This window comes from Trifolium pratense, linkage group LG2 (genome assembly GCF_020283565.1).
Source record: "Trifolium pratense cultivar HEN17-A07 linkage group LG2, ARS_RC_1.1, whole genome shotgun sequence".
NCBI lineage: Eukaryota > Viridiplantae > Streptophyta > Magnoliopsida > Fabales > Fabaceae > Trifolium > Trifolium pratense.
Window position 1 is genome coordinate 22842395 of NC_060060.1, and position 24869 is coordinate 22867263.

Genomic DNA, 24869 nt, shown 5'->3' on the forward strand with positions numbered 1-24869 from the left:
GCAAGAAAACTTGAGGGATGATAAAAAAAAAAGTTATGCTGATGCAACTCATAAGAGTAATTTTGTTATGATGATGAGAAAAACAACTCTTTTTTTTTTTTTTTGAAACAAAAAAAAAAAAGAAGATAAAAATAATGTTTGAAATTACAAAAATAATTGATTAAAAGATAAAGGAGATTACAAAAATGAGAAGGCAATAAACTCCACCAATAACATAAAGAAAAAGAAAACATTTTCTTGTCTCTTCTTCTTGTTCATCCATTCTCTTGATTTTTTTAATTACGTTTTTACTTAAATAAGTGATTTTCACGTATTTTTGAATTCATTTGAATTTTTCATCTTTGTAATTTATTTGTCCTGTGTTGTTTGACGTCTCATCTTGTTACGGTGTTTATTTTGAGTCTCGTCTTAATACGGTGTTTGTTTTGAGTCCCGTCTTTGTACCGTATTTGTTTTGTTCAAATTTGCTTTGATCAGATCCAATACAAATTCAATGACTCTAGCGTCTTCAACGTTGCACATCCGGAGACATAACTATTCCGGACAATTGTATTTCGTCATATCAATCGTAAGCTTAGAGATAAAGCTGTTTTATGCTATTAACTCAAATACTGTGAGTTTGTTCGCAGATTTATCCTTATTAACTTTTATCGTTTTTAAATATGTAATGATTTTGACGTAATATCTATCAAAAAAACATGTTACGTAATTTCACAATTTTCAATAAACAGAACATATAAATAGAGGCACAATAGAGATTGAAGATAACAGAACAATAACAGAACATATAAACAAGTGGAACAATTGAGATTGAAGAGAAAGAGAATAGTAGAAGAAGATGAAGATATTACAGGCACAGTCCTATACAACCACTACAAACCCATTTTCAATCCCAACTCACTCTTTCATCACTCCCAAATTATCCATTCCTGTAAGGCATGTGGGTCCCACTTTCTCCTCCACTCTCCAACAATTCTCCATCACATGTCGCCGCCCATATCCTTTCCAACCCAAACAATCCCCCCCACCACCATCACCATCTTCTTCAGGTACTTGAAAATAAAATTTCATTTTTTTTCACTCCAAAAAGTTGAAAAAATCATAGCTTTTTGTTTTGTATCATTTCTACTAATGATATAGAATAATGGGTCAGTTTGGAAATTTGATAATGATTAGTGTTTCATCATGATGAAATTATCTTATTTTAAATGTTTAATTTTTAATTTTTAATTTTTAAAGTTGTATTTTTTGTGTGTGTGTTCAGTTGGAGAATTGCCAGCAAAGATATATGTTGGTCACTCAATTTACAAAGCAAAAGCTGTACTCACTGTGTCTCCTAGACCTCCACAATTCACTACATTGAATGTATGTTTTATTTGTTTTTTGATTTGTTAGTTTGATTATGTTAATTGATGGAAGTGAATTATAATTGGATTTTCTGTTTTTTACTTTTTAGTATAAATTCGTAGTTTTTGTTTTCGAGTATAGTTTTGTAGAATTGTGAATGTTGCAGTGTTTTTGTAGTCAGGGTCAGGGGCATTCAAGATATCTAAAGAAGGTTGTGTCATGTTAGAGTTTGCTCCTGCTGCCGGTGCCTATCAATATGATTGGAACAGAAAACAGGTGAGGTATGGTTCTTGCATAATTTGGTGAGTTGGTTCTTCAAGATATTTTTAATCTTTAGAATATAGATTTTGTATGTGTTATTATATAGCGGCACTATAGTGCTATAACATAGTGGAATTTGAATAAATCGTTATTGTTCTGTGATACGCGATTGAGTATAGTGTTGTCAAATAGCAGCTAAAGCGTTATGGTGTAGCAGAATTTGAACAGGCCACCATTTTCCGCGATCCACAATTTATAACATTGGATTTTATACTTACCAAATTGTATTGACATGTAATTTAGTTAGTATTTATTTAGACTTAAGAAGCTACTCTAAGAAAGCTAAGTTTTGATTAGTTGGAAAATATGCTTGATTAGAAAAAGAAAGAGGAGTTAAGTAAAAATTGAATGTTGAGGTAAAATCCATGTAGCAATCCTACTTTGTTTTGAATAGGCCTGGCCATGGTTGTCAAACTCTCAAGTTAACTCATAAAAGCGTACGAGTTTGAGGACACCAGTTCAGTGTTTTCTTAAGAAACCTAAAATGCAATTGATGGATGATAAGGTTCCATAGTGCACAAACCATCAACTTCATAGTTATAGCACTTCTGCAGATGCATCTAACATCCTAACATGAACCCATCTGCAGACGCAGCTATGTATTTTGTGACTTTTGAATTTGTCTTTTGTGAACCTATCTTGTGATTTGTGAATTTGTTATCAATTTCGAATTGTGATGCTATGTGTAATCTTGTCGAATTTGGTTTGGTATGTATGTGAACCCATCTTACAGAATATTTAAATTTAGTTACCATGGTTGCTTTCTTCCTAAGTTAAAATATTAAATCACGTTTTCAGCATTATTTTCGTATCAAAATAACTATTATGAGTCTGTGAGTCAACATTATGGAGAAGATTGTATGAGTTTACATTGACTCATTGAAATGGGGTATTTTGTCATTGAAATTTGTGATTCAGATGAACTTAATTGTATTCTGCTTATAGTTTAAAACTAAATTTAATTGTATTTGCATGAACACAGGTATTTTCGCTATCTGTGGATGAAATCGGAAATCTAATTAGCCTTCGTCCAAGGGAGTCTTGTGAATTTTTTCATGATCTGTTTATTGGAAAAAGGTAGTTTTTGTAATTGTTAAGAAGTCCCGCATCGGATGTGAGTTGGCCTAAACATGAGTTTATAAGTAAGAGGCAATCCTCACCTTATAAGCCGGTTTTATAGGGTCGAGTTAGGCCCAACTCTCAATTCTAATAGTAATGAATGATCCAACACGATGTATTCAAAGTTTCTGATTAATCCCTTCCTAGTTATTATTTCTGTGATTTTATATTCTTAAAGCATTTTGGAAAATGTCTTGTTATGCAGTGATGAAGGTAAAGTGAGAAAATTTTTGAAGGTGAAGCCACTTCTCGACCGTTCTGGTCACATGTTTAACATAAGTAATGGTTTTTCTTCATTAACTTCTGTTGGCGATATTTTATTAATTTGATTTTATACTTCACTTCCATCACAAAAATGTTAATATATACTCTTGGTTGGTTCTTTCGATTCTACACTGTAATATAAATGAAGATAGTTAAATTTTGTACGTATTTATTTACTTCAATCCTGACTTTCTTATGTCAAATTTTCGAAGGTGTTGAAAACAAGCTCGAGAACATAAACGAAAACATATTAATCCCTGTCACAAAAGCAGAATTTGCAGTTTTCAATTCACTTTTCGATGTAAGATCTCTCTATCTCTCCTCGTACCTTTGTTTTTATTTCAAATGCATTGTAGTTTTATTCCACTAAAGTTAAAAAGTAGATATCACCTTACTTATTAAGAGACTAGCTTATTTTAGAAGAGCTTTTTCTGTAGTAAATTATACATAGAAGAAGCAATAAAATCTATTTCATATGGTAAATTTTCTTGCAAAATAGTATCTTAGATAAACCTTTGTAATAAAAAAGATACTTGAAGCTTTGCTAAAATTTGCATAAGAAATGGTGAAAAATCTTCAAGTTTTATAGAATTTCTGCCGCTTCTGTCAGGTGGACAATATATAATTTTGAACAAAAAGTTCCGGATTATTATTAGCTAACAGGTCTAATTGTTGAGTCGAAAATCAGACCTGTTAGGTAGTTAGATTAGTGTTTGTAATCTATTTACAATTGAAATAATATTCATAATTAGTGGCTTGAGACATTAATTACTTACCTTGTGGCCGAACTCTGATTACTGGGGTCCTTCCCCTGAAAATCAGAGGGTTAAAACAAAAAAAAAAAACAAATATTCAGAATATTGTTCAAAGATGAAATAGCGTCTAAAATCGAAAATATTATTTTTGCTTCGGTAAATGCATATTGCTCATTATGCACTAAACTTGATTAATATTGTATTTTTGTTTCTTTTTGATGCAGTTTATCATGCCAAGCCTTTTAGGTTGGAATGTCTTTGCCAACACCATAAATCCAGAAGTAAATAATACAAATCAAGGAATAGAAGAAGATTTTGAATGGAACAAATTCAACAGAATAATGTGAAGACAATATAGGAAGTTTCAATTACACCATCTTGTGTGATCTTATCAACTTTGAAATGTGTTATATTAAATCACTTCATTCTGTTAGCTTAGAATTTCAGAATTTTTTTTTTATTTTCTTATTTCAATTGTTTATTTATTTACTTTTAACAAATAAAAAGTTTGTATCTTACTACCAAAAATATGAAAAACGAATAAAACCGAATGATTTTAAAATAGCGGTCTTATTTCATAAATAAATGAAAATAGGGACCACAATTACAATTAAGCAAAAAATTACTACGTCAACTCAACTAGAGTGCCAAAAACTCACCTGAGTCACATTGTTAACACGACTCTTTTTGGGGTCAAATAACCTAGTTAAAATTTTACTTTTTAAGATAAATATTTTCTCCGGTTTTGTATATAAATAAAAGTCAACGAATATTTTTATCTTAAATATAAGCATAAGTTATCAAATTCAACTCTATTTAATATTATTTTTCCAAAATTATCCCTAGTGCAAATCTAATACAATATATTGTGAAGAATAGTTGGGCAAATATACCTAATTTTTTAATATGTACTCCCTCCGTCCCAAAATATAAGCAAAAATGAGTCAAAAAAATTGATTAAAAATTTAGATTAAATACATTCACTTTTATTGACCAACGGAAGGAGTATTAAACAAGATAATTTTATTTATAAATAAGATCGAAGAGTAACTCAATAATATACATGAGATGAGATGTGTCCTATAAACTGAAGCAGTGACCTCACACACACAACCTTGGCCCGTTTTAAAAAGTGAGCAAATAAAACAAGTACCGTAGTACTTCATTTGTTTTGCTTTGTTCATTCATTCCTCGCAAATTCACCTCTTTCAACAAAACCAACAACAAAGGTTCTCTTTCTTATACTTTCTCCTTCTACCTACGTTAATGTCTTTTCTTAATCATCTTCAAATATATATATATATCTTCACCAATTTATTTATTTTATTATTGTTATAATCATATGTAAGATTAAGATTATGTATACTTGGTCTTGAATCTTGATGCTTACCCTTTGAAAACAAAACCTTAACAATCAAAGTTTAACAAACAAAAATATTCATCATTCATTTTTTTTTCTCGTATCAACAATCCTTAACTTCTTCAACGTGCTTCTGTTATGTTTTGTGTGTGATGAATATTTTCAGGTTTCGATTAATTGCTTGTAGTATTTGTTTGTAATGTATGTTTGTGCTCAATCTTTGCGTATTGTTGATGAATGTGCTTGTTTGTTACTATATATATCTTTTGGTTTTCGCCATGAGTTTTAATTGCTTTTGTAATAATGTATTAATCTTGCCTGATTGTCCACCGAAATCAAAATCTTGCCTGAGTTTTGATTGTAAAGTTGCATACAAGTGGATTGGGGTTCAATATTTGTTAAGAGTCTCCCATCAGATCAGATGTGAGATGATCTGAACATGAGTTTATAAGTAAAGGTAACTTCACCTTACACATCGGTTTTGTAGAGTTGGGTTAGGCCCAATGGCCCTAACTCAAAATTATAATATGGTATTAGAGTCTCTCCAAGATCTACCGGACCACCCGCTATCAGGTTTCCGCTATCACCCACTAGGGATGGCAGAAAAACCCAAACCCGTGAGACCCACCCGAACCCAAACCCAAGTCAACGGGCGAAACCCGAATTGACTGGGTTTGGGTTTGGGTTTGGGTGACACCCGAAAATATGGGTGTGGGTTTGGTATCACTCAAACCCACACCCGAAACCCATACACCCACCCGAAACATGTTAAAATTACCTAAATACCCCCACATATATATATAAGTGTAAAAGTAAAATTAGGTTTTTCACAAACCACAAACCAAAATTGTGTTTGAATTTTGCTTGAAAGTTGGAAGAACTTAATTTTGGTTTAGTTGTAATTTAATTTCTTGAAAGACTATTTTGTAATTTTAAATTCTCTTGTAATTTTAAACCTATGTTTTTGCTAAGTGATTGACAATATGTTTAAATTCCATTGTTTTTGCTTAAATTTACCTTGTTTTGCTTAAATTTGCAAAGTAGTACAAAATGTGTTGTGGGTTTGGGTTTGGGTGTAAAAAACCCAAACCCAATGGGTGTGGGCGTGGGTGTGGTTTTGCCACCCGAACAGATTTGGGTTTGGGTTTGGGTTTGGGTGTTGATTTCGGGTGTGGGTTTGGTATCACTCAAACCCGCACCCGTGGGCGCCCATTGCCATCCCTATCACCCACCATTAGATGAGAGATGGTCTGAAAATATGTTGATAAGTGAGGGCGATCCTTAGCTCACAAACCGGTTTTGTAGAGTTGAGTTAGGTCCAACTTAAATTCTAATAGATGTATTAATTTTGAAGTTGTGTCAAGAATTACATGTTTGAGAAAAAAAGTTGACCATATTTGGTTTATTGACAAGGAAAAGGATTTTTCTGTGAGTGATTACGGTAACGATTTTAAAGTAAGGGTTTTGATGTTTAACATCGTATTGACAAGTTTTGTAGTCTTAGTTGCAACCCTTTTGGAATTTCAGACTAATGAAGATTATCTTACCTGAAAATTGATCATGTTACTTGTATTCTATTCTGATTCTGAGTTCATTGAAGCTATTAAAGTGATACTTCGTTTTCGAATTATGAATGACTAGAGCAACACTGTTATTGCTTTTATACCAAGTTACAATTATAATTGATGTTTGAAGTATTCTTTTTGATGATGTTATCTAATCTACAATTTCCTATATTTCTTGGCAGATGGAGTCTTGTGAAGAGAATGATAATGATATTTTAATGGAGCATGCATCAGAGCGGTTTTCACTTCAAATGAATCATGCTGATTCAGAAGCTATGCATGATAAATCACTTTCATTTGCAATTGGTTTGCCCATACCTGTCACATGGATACGCAACGAAATGGAGGATAGTAGACATGAAAAGTTGGGATATCACGGAGATATCGATTCAAGTCAATTGGCTCCTGACATACCGAGTAGCTCTTGGAGTGATGCTGATACAAAATGTTGGTGTTTTGATTGGCTACATTTTGCAAAAGCCAACCAGCCAGATGCTGGACTGAGATGCTGTAGCATCCTCGTACAGCATCCTGATGCTCTGTTTTAAGTGCAGAATTTTTTCTGTCAATCTCGTTCAAGATTTGCTTCAAATATTAATTCCAGCACGTGTGTATATGCAAGACGAGACTTACTGCACAAGAATTGTCCAAGTCGGCCTAAGGAAAGTTATTAAAAACAAAAATATAATTATATTATATTTTTGTTCGCTTTTTTTTTGTTTGGTACAACACAAAACATATTTTCAATTTTAATCTAGGTTTGGCCGCAGCTGTTGCAAGGGTTTTGGTCTGCAACCCTAGCTTGCCCATCAAGACATTGAAGACTATAAATATGTGAAGCCTCAAGCTATTATTTTCATGTATTCTAAACCGTGTTTTTTACAAAGTGTGAGTTTTTAAGGTTTAGAGTGTGTGTCTTTTGTCAGCCTTTCTTGTGTCACTTTGATGCAAGTTTAGGACTGTGTTTTATTGTTTATTGTAAGCTGCTCCTAAGCTTTGAAGCACGGAGTTAGTGTGTGTGATTCACTCATAAGCTTTTAAGCAAGAGTGTGGTCTAGTTTCTAGGAGAGTGTCTCCATCTTGATCGTTATTATTGACAGCAACATGGTACGTGTTGTTAGAGGGAATTTGGGACGGGGTCTCATTATCTAAGAGGTTCTTAGATAGGATTGCACGGGTAGTGTCTAGGCGATAAGTCAAGTACCGGGTGTTGGTCGAGGGCTTTGAACTAGAGCTATTATAGTGGATTCATTCCTGGATTGGTATCCCCCAGAGTAGGTGACGTTGCACTGAACTGGGTTAACAAACGATCTGTGTTATTTATTATTCTGCTATTTATCGCTTTATTTTATTCAGCGTTTGTGATGCTACACCACATGCTGTAGCATCATCTGTAGCATTGTGTCCACTGCGTGCCGGAATTTCAATTGGCATCAGAGCAGGCACCCTGCTCTATTTTGGGTGAGCTCCAGGGAAGATACTTTCTGGCAATATGGACAAGGAAGGAGGATTTGTCACCAGACCACCTCTTCTAGATGGTTCCAATTATGATTATTGGAAATCACGAATGATGGCTTTCTTGAAATCCATGGATAGCAAAACTTGGAAAGCTGTTCTGAAAGGATGGGACCCCCCTGTGATTGTAGACAAAGAAGGAAAGTCAACACTTGAATTGAAACCTGTGGAGGAATGGTCTAAAGAAGAAGATGCGCTTGCTCTAGCAAACTCAAGAGCATTGTATGCATTATACAATGGGGTGGACAAACACATCTTTAGACTCATAAAAAAATGTGTCTCTGCAAAAGAAGCTTGGAAGATTCTCGAAACTGTTCATGAAGGTACCTCTAAGGTAAAAATGTCTAGATTACAAATTCTCACTACTCAGTTTGAAAATCTTAGAATGAGGGATTATGAAACCATTCAGGAGTTTCACATGACTATACTTGACTATGATAATCAATTTGATGCCTTGGGAGAAAAGATATCTGAAGAGAAATTAGTAAGAAAAATGCTTAGGTCTCTTCCTAAGAAATTTGATATCAAAGTTACTGCAATAGAAGAAGCCAAAGATATCTCTGAGATGAAGTTGGATGAGCTGGTTGGATCATTGCAAACATACGAAGTGGCTACAAATGAAAGAACTAAAAAGAAGAACAAGAACATTGCTTTTGTCTCCAATGCTGATGATGAAGAAGTGCAGAGTGACATGGAGACTGATGAAAGTATTTTAGATGCAATTGTGCGTCTTGGTAGGGAATTCAACAAAGTCTTGAAGATGATGGACATAAATTCAAGACCAAACAAAGGCAAAGGAGTTCAATGTCATGATTGTGAGGGTTATGGTCATGTCAAAGATGAGTGTCCTACGTTTTTAAAAATTAAAAAAGAGGGAATGTCACCCACTTATTCTGATGACGATACAGTAAAACGGGTGATGGCCTTTACAGGAAAGTATGACTGTGATAATGATTCTTGTGATGGAGAGGTGACCTACGAAGAACTTGCTGATTCCTACAGAGAACTCTATTTCAAGAGTGAAGAAATATGCAGAGTTATCGAGAACCAAAAGGTAACCATCAATCAAATGAAGGCAGAGAAAATTGAAAATATGTCAAAGATGGATGAGCTCCAGAAGAAGGTAAATTATTTAACCTCTGATCTTGATGAAGCTAAGGAAGTCATAGAAAAATTAAATGCTGACATTTGGCGTTTAAGAAAATTCTCTGATATGTTGTATAAAGATGATGATCACCTTGATAAACTTCATAAAGCTGATGGTCAACTAGAAGAAATTTTAGAGAAAAATGTTCGAAAGCCTAAACATATTGGGCTTAGCTATGAAAATGTCAACAAGCACAGAGGCTATAATCCCGATCTCATGTATACACATCCAAAAGAAACACAAAGTACAAGGATGCTTAGAAAGACGCTGCAGCATCCTAAGCAGCATCATGGAACCAGGTATAAGGGTAAACGACGCTCTTGGATATGTCATCACTGTGGAAGAAAAGGGCACATAAGACCTTTCTGTTACAAACTATATGGGTATCCTGACATAAACTCTCAACCTAAACCACCTCCTATGACTATTCCAACTCGGAAAGAATGGAAACCTAAAAGTATGGATATGAAGACTAGTGATGTAATTCTACCCGAGAATAAGGTAGCTAGCTTAATTGCTCACACATCATTTAGAGCATCATCAAGAGAAAACTGGTATTTTGATAGTGGTTGTTCTAGACATATGACTGGCATTAGCAAATTTCTAGTTGACTTGAAATCCTACCCGACTACCTTTGCAACCTTTGGTGATGGAGCAAAAGGAGAGATTGTGGGTATAGGAAAGCTAAGCAACAATAGCTTGCCTAAACTTGATAATGTTTTATTAGTAAAAGGATTGACTGCTAATCTGATCAGCATCAGTCAATTATGTGATCAAGGCATGAAGGTAAAATTCACTAAGTCTGAATGTTTAGTTACAAATGACAAGGGTGACTTGTTAATGAAAGGTGTTAGATCAAAGGACAATTGTTATTTGTGGGTTCCTCAAGAAGAAGCTAATGTGTCAACCTGCTTGATAACCAAATCTATGATGAAATCAATAAATGTGGTAATAAATGATACACTAGAAGGAATTGTGCTAGATGCTGCAGATGCTGCTACAACATCTCTCCCACATGATGATGCTCCTGAGATAGTTGAAGAAGGCATTGTGACTCTTGAGAATATTGCTACTAAAGAAAAATTTGCTGATAATTTTACTAAGGCTCTATATGCAGTTCAATTTGAAAAATTACGAGGCAAACTTGGTGTTTGCCTATCTGAAGAGTTATAGCAATTATTGCAAGTGTGGCGTGCAGTTTTCTCTTCAATTTATTTAGTAATGCACGCTGTTATGGGTAATGTTGAAACATCTGAAGATTTGGTAAGAATTGTGTGTTTGTTGATGATAAGGATGTTTCTTGTGGTGAGAAAGTATTTGTCAGAGAAAGTTATGTGGTGTTCTCCCCTACTGTGTTTAACATTTGTTGGTAATAATATTAGCGCTCCAATTGAGGTCAAAGATGACTCTGTGTTGGAACATGTCAAGAAGAGTGTTCCTGAGAAAGATGTTGCACATGATGCTACAACATCTGCAGCACGGGAAAATTTGGATAACATCTTGATACCCGAGTCTCCAGATGATGTTATTGTTCCTGACAAAGAAAAGGGTTCTGAAGCAACTACTACTGATAATGTTTTTGTTCATGATATCTATGTGATCCCTTATGTTGATGATAGTGGTAAAACTATGTCTGTTCCTTTGAATGTTGATGAATCTGCTGAGAAAGATTCAAATGTTATTTATGTGGACAATCTCAACCTTACTGAGAGGACTCCTGCTTCTAGTACTAGGAGGTTAAAGAAGGCTTGATGTGGAAAGGAATTTAAGTGAAGATTTTTTACAATGCTAAAAGCTTGTTGATTTGATTAAAGCAGAAAACTGCAACCGGCTTCAACTACTCATTCCAATACTCTGACTACAGGCTTGGCTCAGTTTATAAATGTTGTAGGGACCAGATCACCTCTTGACCTTGGTTTCCATATTCTTGATGAAAATGTTCTGCATGGTAAGTCATGTGCTGTGAAAATGCCTATAGTTTTCCCTACATTGATGTGTGATTTTATTCTAGCTCAACATCCTGGCATTTGTACTGAGGCTGGTGTTTCTAGTAAGAGAGGTTGTGATTTATTTTTTGATTTTAGACTGTTTGAGGGTACACATGCTGCAGACTGTGCTGCATCATATGTCAATCAGTCAACTGATGTTTTGCCTAGGAAGCAAATGATTGTTGACCTCAAGGTGTTTTTTTTCAATGTCAATCCTGGTGTTCTTAATGATATTGCAGGTGGTGATACTGAGGTAGAGGAGGAGGACTCTGACGCAAGTCCTTCTATGTGACCTGCTTATGCTTTATTTGCATGTCCTTTTGGATTTTAATTTGTTGGGCTACGCCCTGATGCTCTCTGGATTGTAACATGCATAATCCATGTCTTTGGGTCCGATACTCCAGGTTTTCTATGCCCTTATGATCTGTAATATGCACTTTATGAGTTCCTATGCTCTGATTATCTCTGAACTCTATGTTTCTCTATGATCTGATAACTCTGTGGAAGTTCTGCTCCTACTGTGTGATACTGACTTTATTTGTCAGAATTTATGGCTAAAAAGGGGGAGTAATATCTGTTGTGCATGGTGTGATGAAGAATGCTATAGCATCTAGTATAGCATGTTGTTTTATGATGCATATGTTGAGGGGGAGTGAAGTTTATGCATGGAGTGAAGTTTATGCATGTTTTGAGGAGGAGTTAATTTACGCATGTATTGAGGGGGAGTAGAATTTATTTTTCTACTACTTATGATATGCATGTCTGAAGTATTCATATAGGAATTTATTTTTCCTATCCTCTGTGGCGTTGCTTAAATATTACGGAGTTTATTTCTCCTATCTTGAATCCACTACGTGAGAGTTTATTTCTCTCTGTCTGTACTTTGAGGCTAAGATGTGTTATGTTCCGCTGTTGCATGCCTCTGATGCTTACGTGCTAATGTGTTATGTTCCGCTGTTGCATGCCTCTGATGCTTACGTGCTAGCTATCTATTCATCTGGTGAATTTATTTACTTTCTTTCCTAGTTGTGTGCGTATGTTGACTCGAAGGAAAGTTTAAAATAGCTTAGCATCGTTCTACTTTCTTTCCTAGTTGTGTGCTTATGTTGACTCGAAGGGAAGTTTAGACTGTATCTCTCTATGCACTGGCCTAAGGTTGTTTTAGCCAAAATTTGCCAAAGGGGGAGATTGTTGGTGTTTTGATTGGCTACATTTTGCAAAAGCCAACCAGCCAGATGCTGGACTGAGATGCTGTAGCATCCTCGTACAGCATCCTGATGCTCTGTTTTAAGTGCAGAATTTTTTCTGTCAATCTCGTTCAAGATTTGCTTCAAATATTAATTCCAGCACGTGTGTATATGCAAGACGAGACTTACTGCACAAGAATTGTCCAAGTCGGCCTAAGGAAAGTTATTAAAAACAAAAATATAATTATATTATATTTTTGTTCGCTTTTTTTTTGTTTGGTACAACACAAAACATATTTTCAATTTTAATCTAGGTTTGGCCGCAGCTGTTGCAAGGGTTTTGGTCTGCAACCCTAGCTTGCCCATCAAGACATTGAAGACTATAAATATGTGAAGCCTCAAGCTATTATTTTCATGTATTCTAAACCGTGTTTTTTACAAAGTGTGAGTTTTTAAGGTTTAGAGTGTGTGTCTTTTGTCAGCCTTTCTTGTGTCACTTTGATGCAAGTTTAGGACTGTGTTTTATTGTTTATTGTAAGCTGCTCCTAAGCTTTGAAGCACGGAGTTAGTGTGTGTGATTCACTCATAAGCTTTTAAGCAAGAGTGTGGTCTAGTTTCTAGGAGAGTGTCTCCATCTTGATCGTTATTATTGACAGCAACATGGTACGTGTTGTTAGAGGGAATTTGGGACGGGGTCTCATTATCTAAGAGGTTCTTAGATAGGATTGCACGGGTAGTGTCTAGGCGATAAGTCAAGTACCGGGTGTTGGTCGAGGGCTTTGAACTAGAGCTATTATAGTGGATTCATTCCTGGATTGGTATCCCCCAGAGTAGGTGACGTTGCACTGAACTGGGTTAACAAACGATCTGTGTTATTTATTATTCTGCTATTTATCGCTTTATTTTATTCAGCGTTTGTGATGCTACACCACATGCTGTAGCATCATCTGTAGCATTGTGTCCACTGCGTGCCGGAATTTCACAAAAAGTTTTCTACTTGGTTTGTTTATTTTCGGAAAGAACTTTATTCAGATCAAAAGATTCTTAGACAACAAAGGGATGGGGGAAATACTTTCGTTATACTACGGAAAGTTTTACAAAACTGATGGATATCGTAGATGGTCGGAGTGCAGGAAGAAAAAAGGGAGAAAATGTATGATAGGACCGAAACTTTTTACTGGTCCGAGGCAACATGAACTGTTATCTCGCTTGATTCCTCATGTCTCTGAAGAATCTCAAGATAACTTGTTACAGGTATTTCTCATGGTGCACTACATGTTTAATGGTGATCTATCCCTATTTTAAAGATTCCTTAACCATGGAATAGCCGAGTCGATTAACATTTTATTGCGACCTATCATTATTTTTGAGCCTCTATGTGGCTATGGCCATACCAATACCTCTTTTCTTTAAATTACTTCAGTTATATATATCATTTGTTTTAGTCCTCATTTTCCTTATGTTTTTACTTAGGTTTCTAAGTCATATGTGGAGGGCACAACTTCTCTAGAAAAATACATGTCTTCATTGAAGTCTTTTGTTGGACTTGGCGTTCTTGTGGAAGCAGTAGGTATTGGTAAGGAGGAGGGAGACCTTACTAGGCTTGTGGAACCTGCAAAGAAAAGTCAGGAGTTAAAATCACCAACTTGCAAAGCTTTGTCTTCTCTTGGACCGAGTGATATAATACAATCTCTGACAGGAGGATTTCGGCTGAGCAAAACCAAAAGTAATGAACTCTTTTGGGAAGCTGTTTGGCCCCGCTTACTGGCAAGAGGTTGGCACTCCGAGCAACCAAAGTATCGAGGCTATGTTACCTCCAAAGATTATCTGGTTTTTCTTACTCCCGGTGTTGAGAAATTTTCGAGAAGAAAACTTGTGAAAGGTGATCATTACTTCGATTCTGTTAGTGATGTCTTGTGCAAAGTAGTAGCTGAACCGAATATTCTTGAGCTTGAAGAAGAAGTAGCAGCAGCAACAGCAGCTAAAGTCGGTAGCTTCAATGAGGAAGAGACAGAAAACGGATCAAATGAAGACGATTTATCCGATGATCAACGTCAATGTTACCTTAAGCCCCGACCCTTTACTTACAATAAAGATCATATAAAATTCATGGTTATTGATACCAGTTTGGTGCATAGCGGAAAGCCATCTGACTTAAGGAAATTGAAATCTGTGCCTGTCAATTCAGTCGGTAAAGTTGAGGTAGATCCTGCTGGTAAGAAATATAAAGGGCAAAAATATACGAGGAAAGGAAACCGTAGCAAGGATATCTCTAAAAGCATTATGCAGAATTCGACAAAGTTGAAAGTTATTGATGCCAATAGACTTTCTGAAGGAAAACCATTAAAGCTGAAAGTGAAATTGAAATATCCGCCAGTTCAATTAGAGGATGCTATTACGATGACTACTGATCTTCTGAGAGAAAGTAAGGATGTCTGTTCAACTTATGACTCGCGAAGGAGTGTGGAAGCTAAGACGCTGATTTTTGGCAAAACGAAAATCAATAAAACCGATAGTCGCAGTGTTGTATCTAATATTGATGCTACCATTAAAAAAGAAGCATATGAAAATCCTGATAATGATGCAAACAAGATGATCGAAAACCAGAAAAATCAACAGAGCTATGTGTTTGATGATGATGATCGTCTGAAGAGGATAACGAAGCATCAATTCAACCGGAGAGAAAGATCAAGTGATTCTAATCATGCAGTTGTTCCTATTAAAAGAAGGAAATTGATTGCGTGTGCCAAGGCAGAGAAAAGTCGCATCAATGAGAATTCTTCCGGAGGTTTTGGATTAGAAAAACTTGAATTTTCCAAGTGTTCTAGCATTGAAGATGCCAACCAAAATGTTTGTGATCCAGTTTGTCATCAGCAGAATGGAAGTTCAACATCTTCAGCCGACAAAAGTGTGGAAGAGGATAATGAAAAAAGCATTTGCAATGATAGTTATCAATGCACAAGCTTTTCATGTGTTAAAGTTAAGAAACATGAATCTTTCACCTTCAACATACCTCAGGTTCCATCGAAGTCCAAAAATAGCAAAACGATGGCAATCACTAAGGAAGGTGTGCAGGGACTAAAGGTAACATCGGCTACTCATGAAGTAGTTGAGGAGCCTCCGAGAATCACTTGTCCGAGGAGACAGAGCACTAGAAACAGACCATTAACAGTTAAAGCATTGGAATGTATAGCAAATGAATTGTTGCATGTGCAAAGGAGAACAAAAAGGAAAGACTTCGAGATACACAACAAAGATCCTTTCAATCCTTGGCGTAAGACTCGTACATGAGGCAAAACAATTCCGCAGCATCATTGTTCAGATCACGGGACTGCAGTTTTGGTACAAGAAGAAAAACCTTTTGAATGGAGATAGTATTATTAGCTAAATATTGCAGAAATGTAGTGTACACAAATATGGCGCGAAACAAAGGTATAACTCGTGCCATGTGTAACAATTTTTTGAGACTATAGATATAGATAAGTTTTTAAATGGATATGGATCCTTCATTAACAAATTCTTTTGAGTAGCCATGGAAGGAGTACTTTGTAGCAACATTGTTACATTCATCGATTATCATCGTTTGTAGGCATCAAACCTGTCAGTCAGATTATTATGTTCTAAGACAATCACCACACGGAGCAGGCTAGCCAGCATCGTTGTTTAATTCACACCAGACACCAGTCATGGACTTAATTCAAGGTTTTAAATTGTGGTCCGCATACGCAATTGCGGCCGCAATATTGCTGATGCGGTAGCCTCCGCAACCGCATCACACCGCAATTGCAGTGTGATCATAATTCACGTGTACGACCTCATCGTAACCGCATCAGAAGCCGCATCGGACGTTTTCGACGATGTTTGTTCAAATTTTCTCACCAAAAAATAAAATTTATGAACTTCAAATCCTAATTTGTGTCAAATCTAATGAAAAATCTTCCTTTTAAGAATCTCTCAACCATATATTTTAAGATCATTCAAATGAATGTTTATGAAATAAATTAAGACTATGTAATAGTGGATAAATACTGTAGTTACATAGTAGTTTCATTTTATATAGCTTGTGAAATTTCAAAATGATTTCATGTCGCAACGGCCGCATTGCGCGTTGCAACAACTGCAATAATCACATTCGCAACAACCGCATCCACAACCGCAATTTAAAACCTTCACTCAACTATGATGCAAGATCAGTGGATCAATTTTGAGCACATGAACTAGATTTTTACAAAAACAAAGAATTGAAACAAATGGTTAGTGTTTGAGAGACAAAAATGTGAACAACTAATTGATTTAGAGCCCGTTTGATGCACATGATAAGAGACAAAATATGATAATTGTACTATATCCTGTCTCAATCCACTTTTTGGAAAACAGCAGGATATATATGATAAGTTAATCTTGGATTACCAGCAAAATAGGATAAGAAAATAATTTACTGATTTATTCTATAAAATATATTTTAAAATAAAAAAATGAAAATTAATAAAATATAAATAATAAAATAATTTGATATCAAATTAAAAATAAAATAATTAGGTAACTTTGTAATTTACATAATCTAAAAAATCAAATTTCTACTTAAATAACAATATTTAAAATTAAAATAATTATTTAAAATTGCAAAATAGGGATATTAATTTAAATTTTATAACAAATTAAATATAATTTTATTGCAATGGTATTATTTACATGTAAGATATATCATATATTTATTTAGCTTATCTAACATATATAATTGAGTTATTTATCATGACTCTTATAAATATTTTTTGTTTATAAAATTTAAAGTATTACAAAATAATTTACAAAAAATTAATTATTTTATAAAGGTAATTTTGTCATTTTAATTTGATATATAGATAAGAAAAATTGATTTGATAATTAATTGTTAAGTTAATTGTTATTCTATTATAGTTTTTAGTAAGTTGTTAAAAAGATTAATTCAATCAAAAAATAAAATTGACAGTTCATTAATTACCCAATATACAACATTAACTGCATATTTCAAGTCATTAGTAAGTGAACTATGCATTGACTTTGTCACCATACACATTTTCTTTCACTCTTATTAAAATATCTGGTTTGTTACTTAAGTAGCGGACACCCCTTAAAAATATCTTACTTTTATAACGTTCGCTATTTAGCGGACGATATTTTTTTTTAAAAAATATTTTTATAACGTCCGCTACTTAGCGAAAAGGTAAAATTGAAAAGGCATAAGACGCGTGAATAATCGGTAAGGTGGCAAAGTAAATCTCCTATTTGAATATAGGTGGTTTATCATTAATTTTGATCCATAATTATCCCATTATAAGTTGTTTTTTCTTTATCTTTTGGTGAAATAAGTGTGATTTACACCTATATTTAATGTTTTATTTTTATTTCATTTCATGATTTTGACATCTTAGTACGACCATGTTTGTTTTGAATTTTTGTCTTAGTGGGGTGTATTTTTTTCTTCTTGTTTGTGCGGTGTTTATTTTTTTCAAGTTGAAGAATTAATTTTGATCAGTGCACATTCAATCAATAACTTTGTTGTCATCAACGCTACCAATCCTGATGCATGAATATTTCAGGCATTTCAATTCAATCATATTTGTAAGCTAATGCAATTAATTTGTTGTTTGATGCTATTAACATAGATGTTGTGAGCTTGTTCACAAATTAATTTTCTTTATTTTTAGCGAATTTATATTGTACCGATATATTCTATTAATTTAAATAAATGAATATCAATTAATTCCAGTAAAAAAACTAAAATTACATATGGTGTACTGTTAGTATACAACTAGTATCCGGACCCGTGCCAAGCACAGGTAAAAAATATATTTATAAAAGAGTTAAAGAAATTTTTCATCTCTATAAATATTTTAAATTTTATTTTTAGGCCCTGTATTCTTTTTAGCATATTTTAGTCCAAATATTTTTTGTCACAATATTTGATTCTTACTTTTAAGTCAACTCATATGCACTCTTTATATTTCTGAAAGAGTTTTTGTATTCATGTTTATGTTTATATTGTTATAAGAATCTCTCCTATCGAAATTTTGAATTTTTTTCACAGTCATATTTATTAAATATATAGAAATTTATCTTGCAAAATTTTAATTGTTTTTAATATGGGATGAGTTAAATATCAATTTTTAAGTTTGTGACGCTTAATTAGTCAAAAAAAAAAATTTGGCATTTAAAAATTCATCTTTTGTTAAAAATTTTATCGAAATTCTCCTATTGAAGTTTAGAATTTTTAATAAAAGATGAGTTGACTTAAAAGCAGAGACTAAAAGTCATTACGAAAAATAAGACAGATGAATTGACTTAAAAGCAGAGACTAAAAGTTATTATGAAAAATATTTGAGAACCAAAATTTGTTAAAAAAAAATTATAAAGAGTAAAAACAAAATTTGAGGTATTTATAAAAAAAAAATTATTTAACTCTTTATAAAATTTGCAATTTTTTAATATAAATTATAAAAGATGTCTTTATAGTCGTAAAAAGTCAATAATGAAAAATTGTAGATAAATAGTGGAATTGTCATGAACCTTTAAAGTCAAATTTTCATGTTTTTATTTATGACCACTAAGTAAATTTTCATAAACGATCATTTTAACAATGTCAATGTTTTTTTTTTTTGAAGGAATTAACAATGTCAATGTTGTACATTAAGAAAAAAAATTAATTGATAATCACTCATCATTTTTCATATTTTTAAAGAAAGTGACAAGCAATCGGGCCTTCTCAAACTATTTGGAGACAAATATTAAAAATGATCCCAAAAATGCAAAGTTTAATTATACTTTTGGTACCCTATTTTAAAATCAAATATTCTTGACCCCTTATTTTGATTTTTTTTTTTTTCAGTTTTGGTCTCCTCACCACATTTTTTAACCAGCTAGCAGGAAAAACGTTGATATGGTAGTATCCACATGGCAAAGAACAACATCAACATCAGTATTTTTAACTAGTCGGTAGGAAAAATGATGATGTGACAGTATCCACTTGGCAAAAAACAATATCCACATCAATGTTTTTTAACTAGCTAACAGAAAAAAATGCTAATGTGGCATAAAAACGCTTATATTTTTTTTTTATCAAAAATAAGGTGAATTCGATACACATATTATGTGGACATGTATCGGTACATATAACTTAATGACTAAAATTTAATGTTTAGTTTTTAAGATAAGTAAGCGAGTGTCACCATGAGCTTAGCTTAGTTGATAAGAGATATCATATTTTATATGAAGGGTTGGGGTTCGAATCCGGACACCCCACTTATCGGTAGTTTTTCTAGCTACCAGGCTATTAAAAAAAATAAATATGAGTATAATGTTTTGAGCTAGTATGCTCACAAAGACAACCTTGTCCCGTAAGTAGTTCATTCATTGTGTTGCTTTGCTTTGTTCATTCGTCGCAAATTAACCTCTTCCAACAAAACCAACAAAGGTTCTCTTTCTTTTGCTTTCTCTTTCTACGTTAATGTCTTTTCTTAATCATCTCCAAATATATATATATCTTCACCAATTTATTTATTTTATTTTTGTTATTATCATGTGTAATATTATATATGTATACTTGATCTTTATATGCTTACCCTTTGAAAACAAAACCTTAACACTCAAAGTTTAACAAACAAATTTATTCATCATTCATTTTTTGTTACTCTAATCAACAATCCTTAACTTCCTCAACGTGCTTCTGTTATGCTTTGTGTGTGATGATGATAACATAGATTGATAGATAGAGACAAATATACTTTATAATATTTCCAGGTCTTTAATATTTCGATTAATTGCTTATAGTATTTGTTTGTAATGTATGTTTGTGCTCAATCTTCGTGTTGTTGATGAATGTGCTTGTTTGTTATTATATCTTTTGTTTTTTGCGATATGGTTTAATTGCTTTTGTAATCATGTATTAATCTTGCCTGAGTGTACACCAAAAACAAAATTCTTGCCTGAGTTTTGATTACAAGTGGATTGGGGTTCATTATTGTGAAGAGTCTTCACATCGGATCGGATTTGAGATGTTCTGAACATGGGTTTATAAGTAGATGTGATTTTCATCTTAAAAGTCTGTTTTGTAGGGTTGAGTTAGACCAACCGGCCCCAACTCAAAATTCTAATATGGTATCAGAGTCTCTCCAAGATTTGTCGGGCCACCTGCTACAAGGTTTCCACTATCACCCACCATATATATATATATATATATATATATATATATATATATATATATATATATATATATATATCCACACACTAAGCTCAACAGTGTTGGGCATGAGAGAGTGTGTTAAGAGATCACATTAGATGAGAGATGGCATGCAAATATGTTTATAAGTGAGGGCAATTTTCACCTCACAAATCGGTTTTGTAGGGTTGAATTAGACCCCACCCAAAGTTCTAATTGATGTATCAATTTTGAAGTTGTGTCAAGAATTACATATTTGAGAAAAAGGCTTTGATGAGAGATCACATTAGATGAGAGATGGTATGCAAATATGTTTATTGACAAGGAAAAAGCTTTTTATGTGAGTGATTTAGTTAACCATGTTGAAGTGAGGGTTTTGATGTTTAACATCATATTGACAAGTTTTGTAGTCTTAGTTGCAATCCGTTTGTAATTTCAGACTAATGAAGATTATCTAACATGAAAATTGATCATGTGACTTGTATTCTGATCCTGTGTTCATTGATAGTTATTAAAGTTATACTTAGTTTTCTAACTATGAATGGCCCGAGCAACACTGTTATTACTTTTATATCAAGTTACAATTATAATTGATGTTTGAAGTATGGTTTTCGATGATGTTATCTAATCTACATTTTCCTTTTCATGGTAGATGGTGTCCTATGAAGAGAATGATAATGAGATTTTAATGGAGCGTGCATCTTATGGAGGCCTTGATTCGAGTTCTCTGATAGGTCTTGAGTACCAGGAGAAAATTTCTTCCGTGATTAAGAAATCAGAGTGGTTTTCACTTCAAATGAATCATGCTGATTCAGAAGCTGTGCATGATAAATCACTTTCATTTGCAATTGGTTTGCCCATACCTGTCACATGGATACGCAACGAAATGGAGGATAGTAGACATGAAAAGTTGGGATATCACGGAGATATCGATTCAAGTCAATTGGCTCCTGACATATCGAGTAGCTCTTGGAGTGATGCTGATACAAAAAGTTTTCTACTTGGTTTGTTTATTTTCGGAAAGAACTTTATTCAGATCAAAAGATTTTTAGACAACAAAGGGATGGGGGAAATACTTTCGTTATACTACGGAAAGTTTTACAAAACTGATGGATATCGTAGATGGTCGGAGTGCAGGAAGAAAAAAGGGAGAAAATGTATGATTGGACGAAAGCTTTTTACTGGTCCGAGGCAACATGAACTGTTGTCTCGCTTGATTCCTCATGTCTCTGAAGAATCTCAAGATACTTTGTTACAGGTATTGCTCATGGGACACTACATGTATAATGGTTATTATCTGTCCCTAATTTATAGATTCTTTAACCATGGAGAAGAATAGAAGTCATTAGGAATAAGAGACTCCGTATCTATTAGAAATACCTTTCTCCTAGTCCATTAGATGTTACAAAGTTAAAGCTGCACTAATTTAGGAGCGTCTTATTTCTTTAGTATTACAAGCTATGTGCTTTATATACAATGGTAATTATGATGGAATAGCCGAGTTGATCAACATTTTATTGCTACCTATCGTGATTATTTGAGCCTCTATGCGGCTATGTCCACACCAATACCGTTTTTTTTAATCTAAATTACTTCAGTTATATATATCATTTGGTTCAGTCCTCAGTCCTCACGTTCCTTATGTTTTTACTTAGGTTTCTAAGTCATATGTGGAGGGCACAACTTCTCTAGAAAAATACATATCTTCATTGAAGTCTATTGTCGGACTTGGCGTTCTTGTGGAAGCAGTAGGTATTTGTAAGGAGGAGGGAGACCGTACCAGGCTTGGTGTGGAACCTGCGAAGAAAAGTCAGGAGTTAAAAGCACCAACTTGCAAAGCTTTGTCTACTCTAGGTCCGAGTGATATTATACAATCTCTGACTGGAGGATTTCGGCTGAGCAAAACCAAAAGTAATGAACTCTTTTGGGAAGCCGTTTGGCCCCGTTTACTGGCAAGAGGTTGGCACTCCGAGCAACCAAAGTATCGAGGCTATGTTACCTCCAAAGATTATCTGGTTTTTCTTACTCCCGGTGTTGAGAAATTTTCGAGGAGAAAACTTGTGAAAGGTGATCATTACTTTGATTCAGTTAGCGATGTCTTGCGCAAAGTAGCAGCTGAACCGAGTATGCTTGAGCTTGAAGAAGAAGCAGCAGCAGCTAAAGTTGGTAGCTTTAATGAGGAAGAGCCGGAAAGGGGATCAAATGAAGACGATTTATCCGATGATCAACGTCAATGTTACCTCAAGCCCCGACCTTTTACTTACAATAAAGATCATATAAAATTCATGGTTATTGATACCAGTTTGGTGCATAGCGGAAGGCCATCTGATTTAAGGAAATTGAAATCTGTGCCTATCAATTCAGTCAGTAAAGTTGAGGTAGAGCCTGCTGGTAAGAAATATAAAGGGCAAAAATATACGAGGAAAGTAAACCGTAGCAAGGATACCTCTAAAAGCATTATACAGAATTCGACAGAGTTGAAAGTTATTGATACCAATAGACTTTCGGAAGGAAAACCATTGAAGCTGAAAGTGAAACAATTGAAATATCCGCCTGTAGAGTTAGAGGATGCTTCTACGATGACTACTGATCTTCCGAGAGAAAGTAAGGATGGCTGTTCAACCGATGGTTCACCAAGGACGGTGGAAGCTAAGATGCTGATATTTGGAAAAACAAAAATCAACAAAACCGGTAGTCACAAAAGTGTATCTAACAGTTATGACACCATTAAAAATGAAGCATATGAAAATCCTGATAATGATGCAAACCAGATGTTTGAAAACCAGAAAAATCAACACACCTATGCGTTTGATGATGATCGTCTGAAGAGGATCACAAAGCATCAATCCAATCGGAGAGTAAGATCAGGTGATTCTAATCATGTAGTTGTTCCTATTAAAAGGACGAAACTGACTGCTTGTGCCAAGGCAGACAAAACCCGCGTCATTGAGAATTCTTCAGGAGGTTTTGGATCAGAAAAACATGAATTTTCTAAGTGTTCTAGCTTTCGCGATGCCAACCAAAATGTTTGTGATCCAGTTAGTCATCTGCAGAAAGGAAGTTCAACATCTTCTTCAGCCGACAAAAGTGTGGAAGAGGAGGATAATGAAGAAAGCATTTGCAACAACAATTGTCAATGCACAATTTTTTCGTGTGTTAAAGTTAAGAAATGTGAATCTTTCACCGTCAAAATACCTCAGGTTCCATCAAAGTCTAAAAATAGCAAAACGATGGCAATCGCAGAGGAAGTAGTTGTGGAGCCTTGGCGAATCCCTTGTGAGGTTGGTTTTTTTGAACAAGAACCAAAGACTGATATAATTCCTAGGAGACAGAGCTCTAGAAACAGACCATTGACAGTTAAAGCATTGGAAAGTATAGCAAATGAATTGTTGCATGTACAAAGGAGACAAAAAAGGAAAGACATTGAGACACACAACAAAGATTGTTTCAATCCTTGTCGTAAGGCTCGTACATGAGCCAAAACAATTCTGTGGCATCATTGTTCAGATCATGGAACTGCAGTTTTGGTACAAGAAGAAAAACATTTGAATGGAGGAGATGGTAGTATTAGCTAAATATTGCACAAATGTAGAGTACACAAAAATGGCGCAAAACAAAACTTGTGCCATGTGTAACAACTTTTTTAAGATAGATTATAGATATAGAAATGTTATTAGATGGATATGGATCCTTCATTAATTTTTTTGTTGAGTAGCGATGTTAAATTCATCGATTATCTTGATTTGTCAGCATGAAACATGTCAGTCAGATTATGCTCTAAGACAATCACCACGCGGAGCAGGCTAGACAGCATCGTTGTTTAATTCACACCGGTCATCGACTCAACTATGATGCAAGATCAGTGGATCATTGTTGAGTCACATGAACTAACTCCTATGACCAAATCTATTTTGATAGTGACAAACTAGACTTTTACAAGAACAAATACTCACACTGGAATTCAACATTTTGTATATCCATAAGCGATATGACCAAATACTCACACTGGAATTCAACAATATTCTCTATGCATAAGAGTTGTATCTTCTATATGCATCCTTGAGAGATGTAATTGAAATGAACATAGACTTGTATTAAAGACTAAAT

The 24869-nt window shown here is 34.2% G+C and overlaps 3 protein-coding genes across 4 annotated transcripts; all 3 read left to right on the forward strand.

Moving 5' to 3' along the window:
* The first annotated feature begins 744 nt into the window (after nt 1–744).
* LOC123910258 (single-stranded DNA-binding protein WHY1, chloroplastic-like) lies at nt 745–4269 on the forward strand. Its single transcript, XM_045961347.1, has 7 exons — nt 745–1049; nt 1265–1365; nt 1525–1623; nt 2651–2745; nt 2993–3066; nt 3264–3352; nt 4031–4269. The coding sequence occupies exons 1-7, from the start codon at nt 839–841 to the stop codon at nt 4151–4153; spliced, it is 792 nt and encodes a 263-aa protein (XP_045817303.1). The 5' UTR covers nt 745–838; the 3' UTR covers nt 4154–4269.
* A 645-nt stretch (nt 4270–4914) lies between these two features.
* Nucleotides 4915–16154, forward strand: LOC123904406. The gene is made up of 8 exons (XM_045954078.1): nt 4915–5035; nt 6914–7178; nt 8378–8468; nt 8595–9300; nt 9586–10438; nt 11258–11387; nt 13510–13822; nt 14042–16154. Exons 2-8 carry the CDS (start codon nt 6914–6916, stop codon nt 15857–15859), a joined length of 4176 nt encoding a protein of 1391 aa, XP_045810034.1. The 5' UTR covers nt 4915–5035; the 3' UTR covers nt 15860–16154.
* Nucleotides 16155–19929: 3775 nt separating this feature from the next.
* Nucleotides 19930–24754, forward strand: LOC123908869. Of its 2 annotated transcripts, none has more exons than XM_045959594.1 (3): nt 19930–20018; nt 21415–22020; nt 22418–24754. In XM_045959594.1, the coding sequence occupies exons 2-3, from the start codon at nt 21415–21417 to the stop codon at nt 24236–24238; spliced, it is 2427 nt and encodes an 808-aa protein (XP_045815550.1). In that variant the 5' UTR covers nt 19930–20018; the 3' UTR covers nt 24239–24754. The 2 variants fall into 2 exon arrangements, with proteins under 2 accessions (XP_045815550.1, XP_045815551.1); XM_045959595.1 differs by lacking the exon at nt 19930–20018 and adding an exon at nt 20086–20344.
* Nucleotides 24755–24869: the final 115 nt, after the last annotated feature.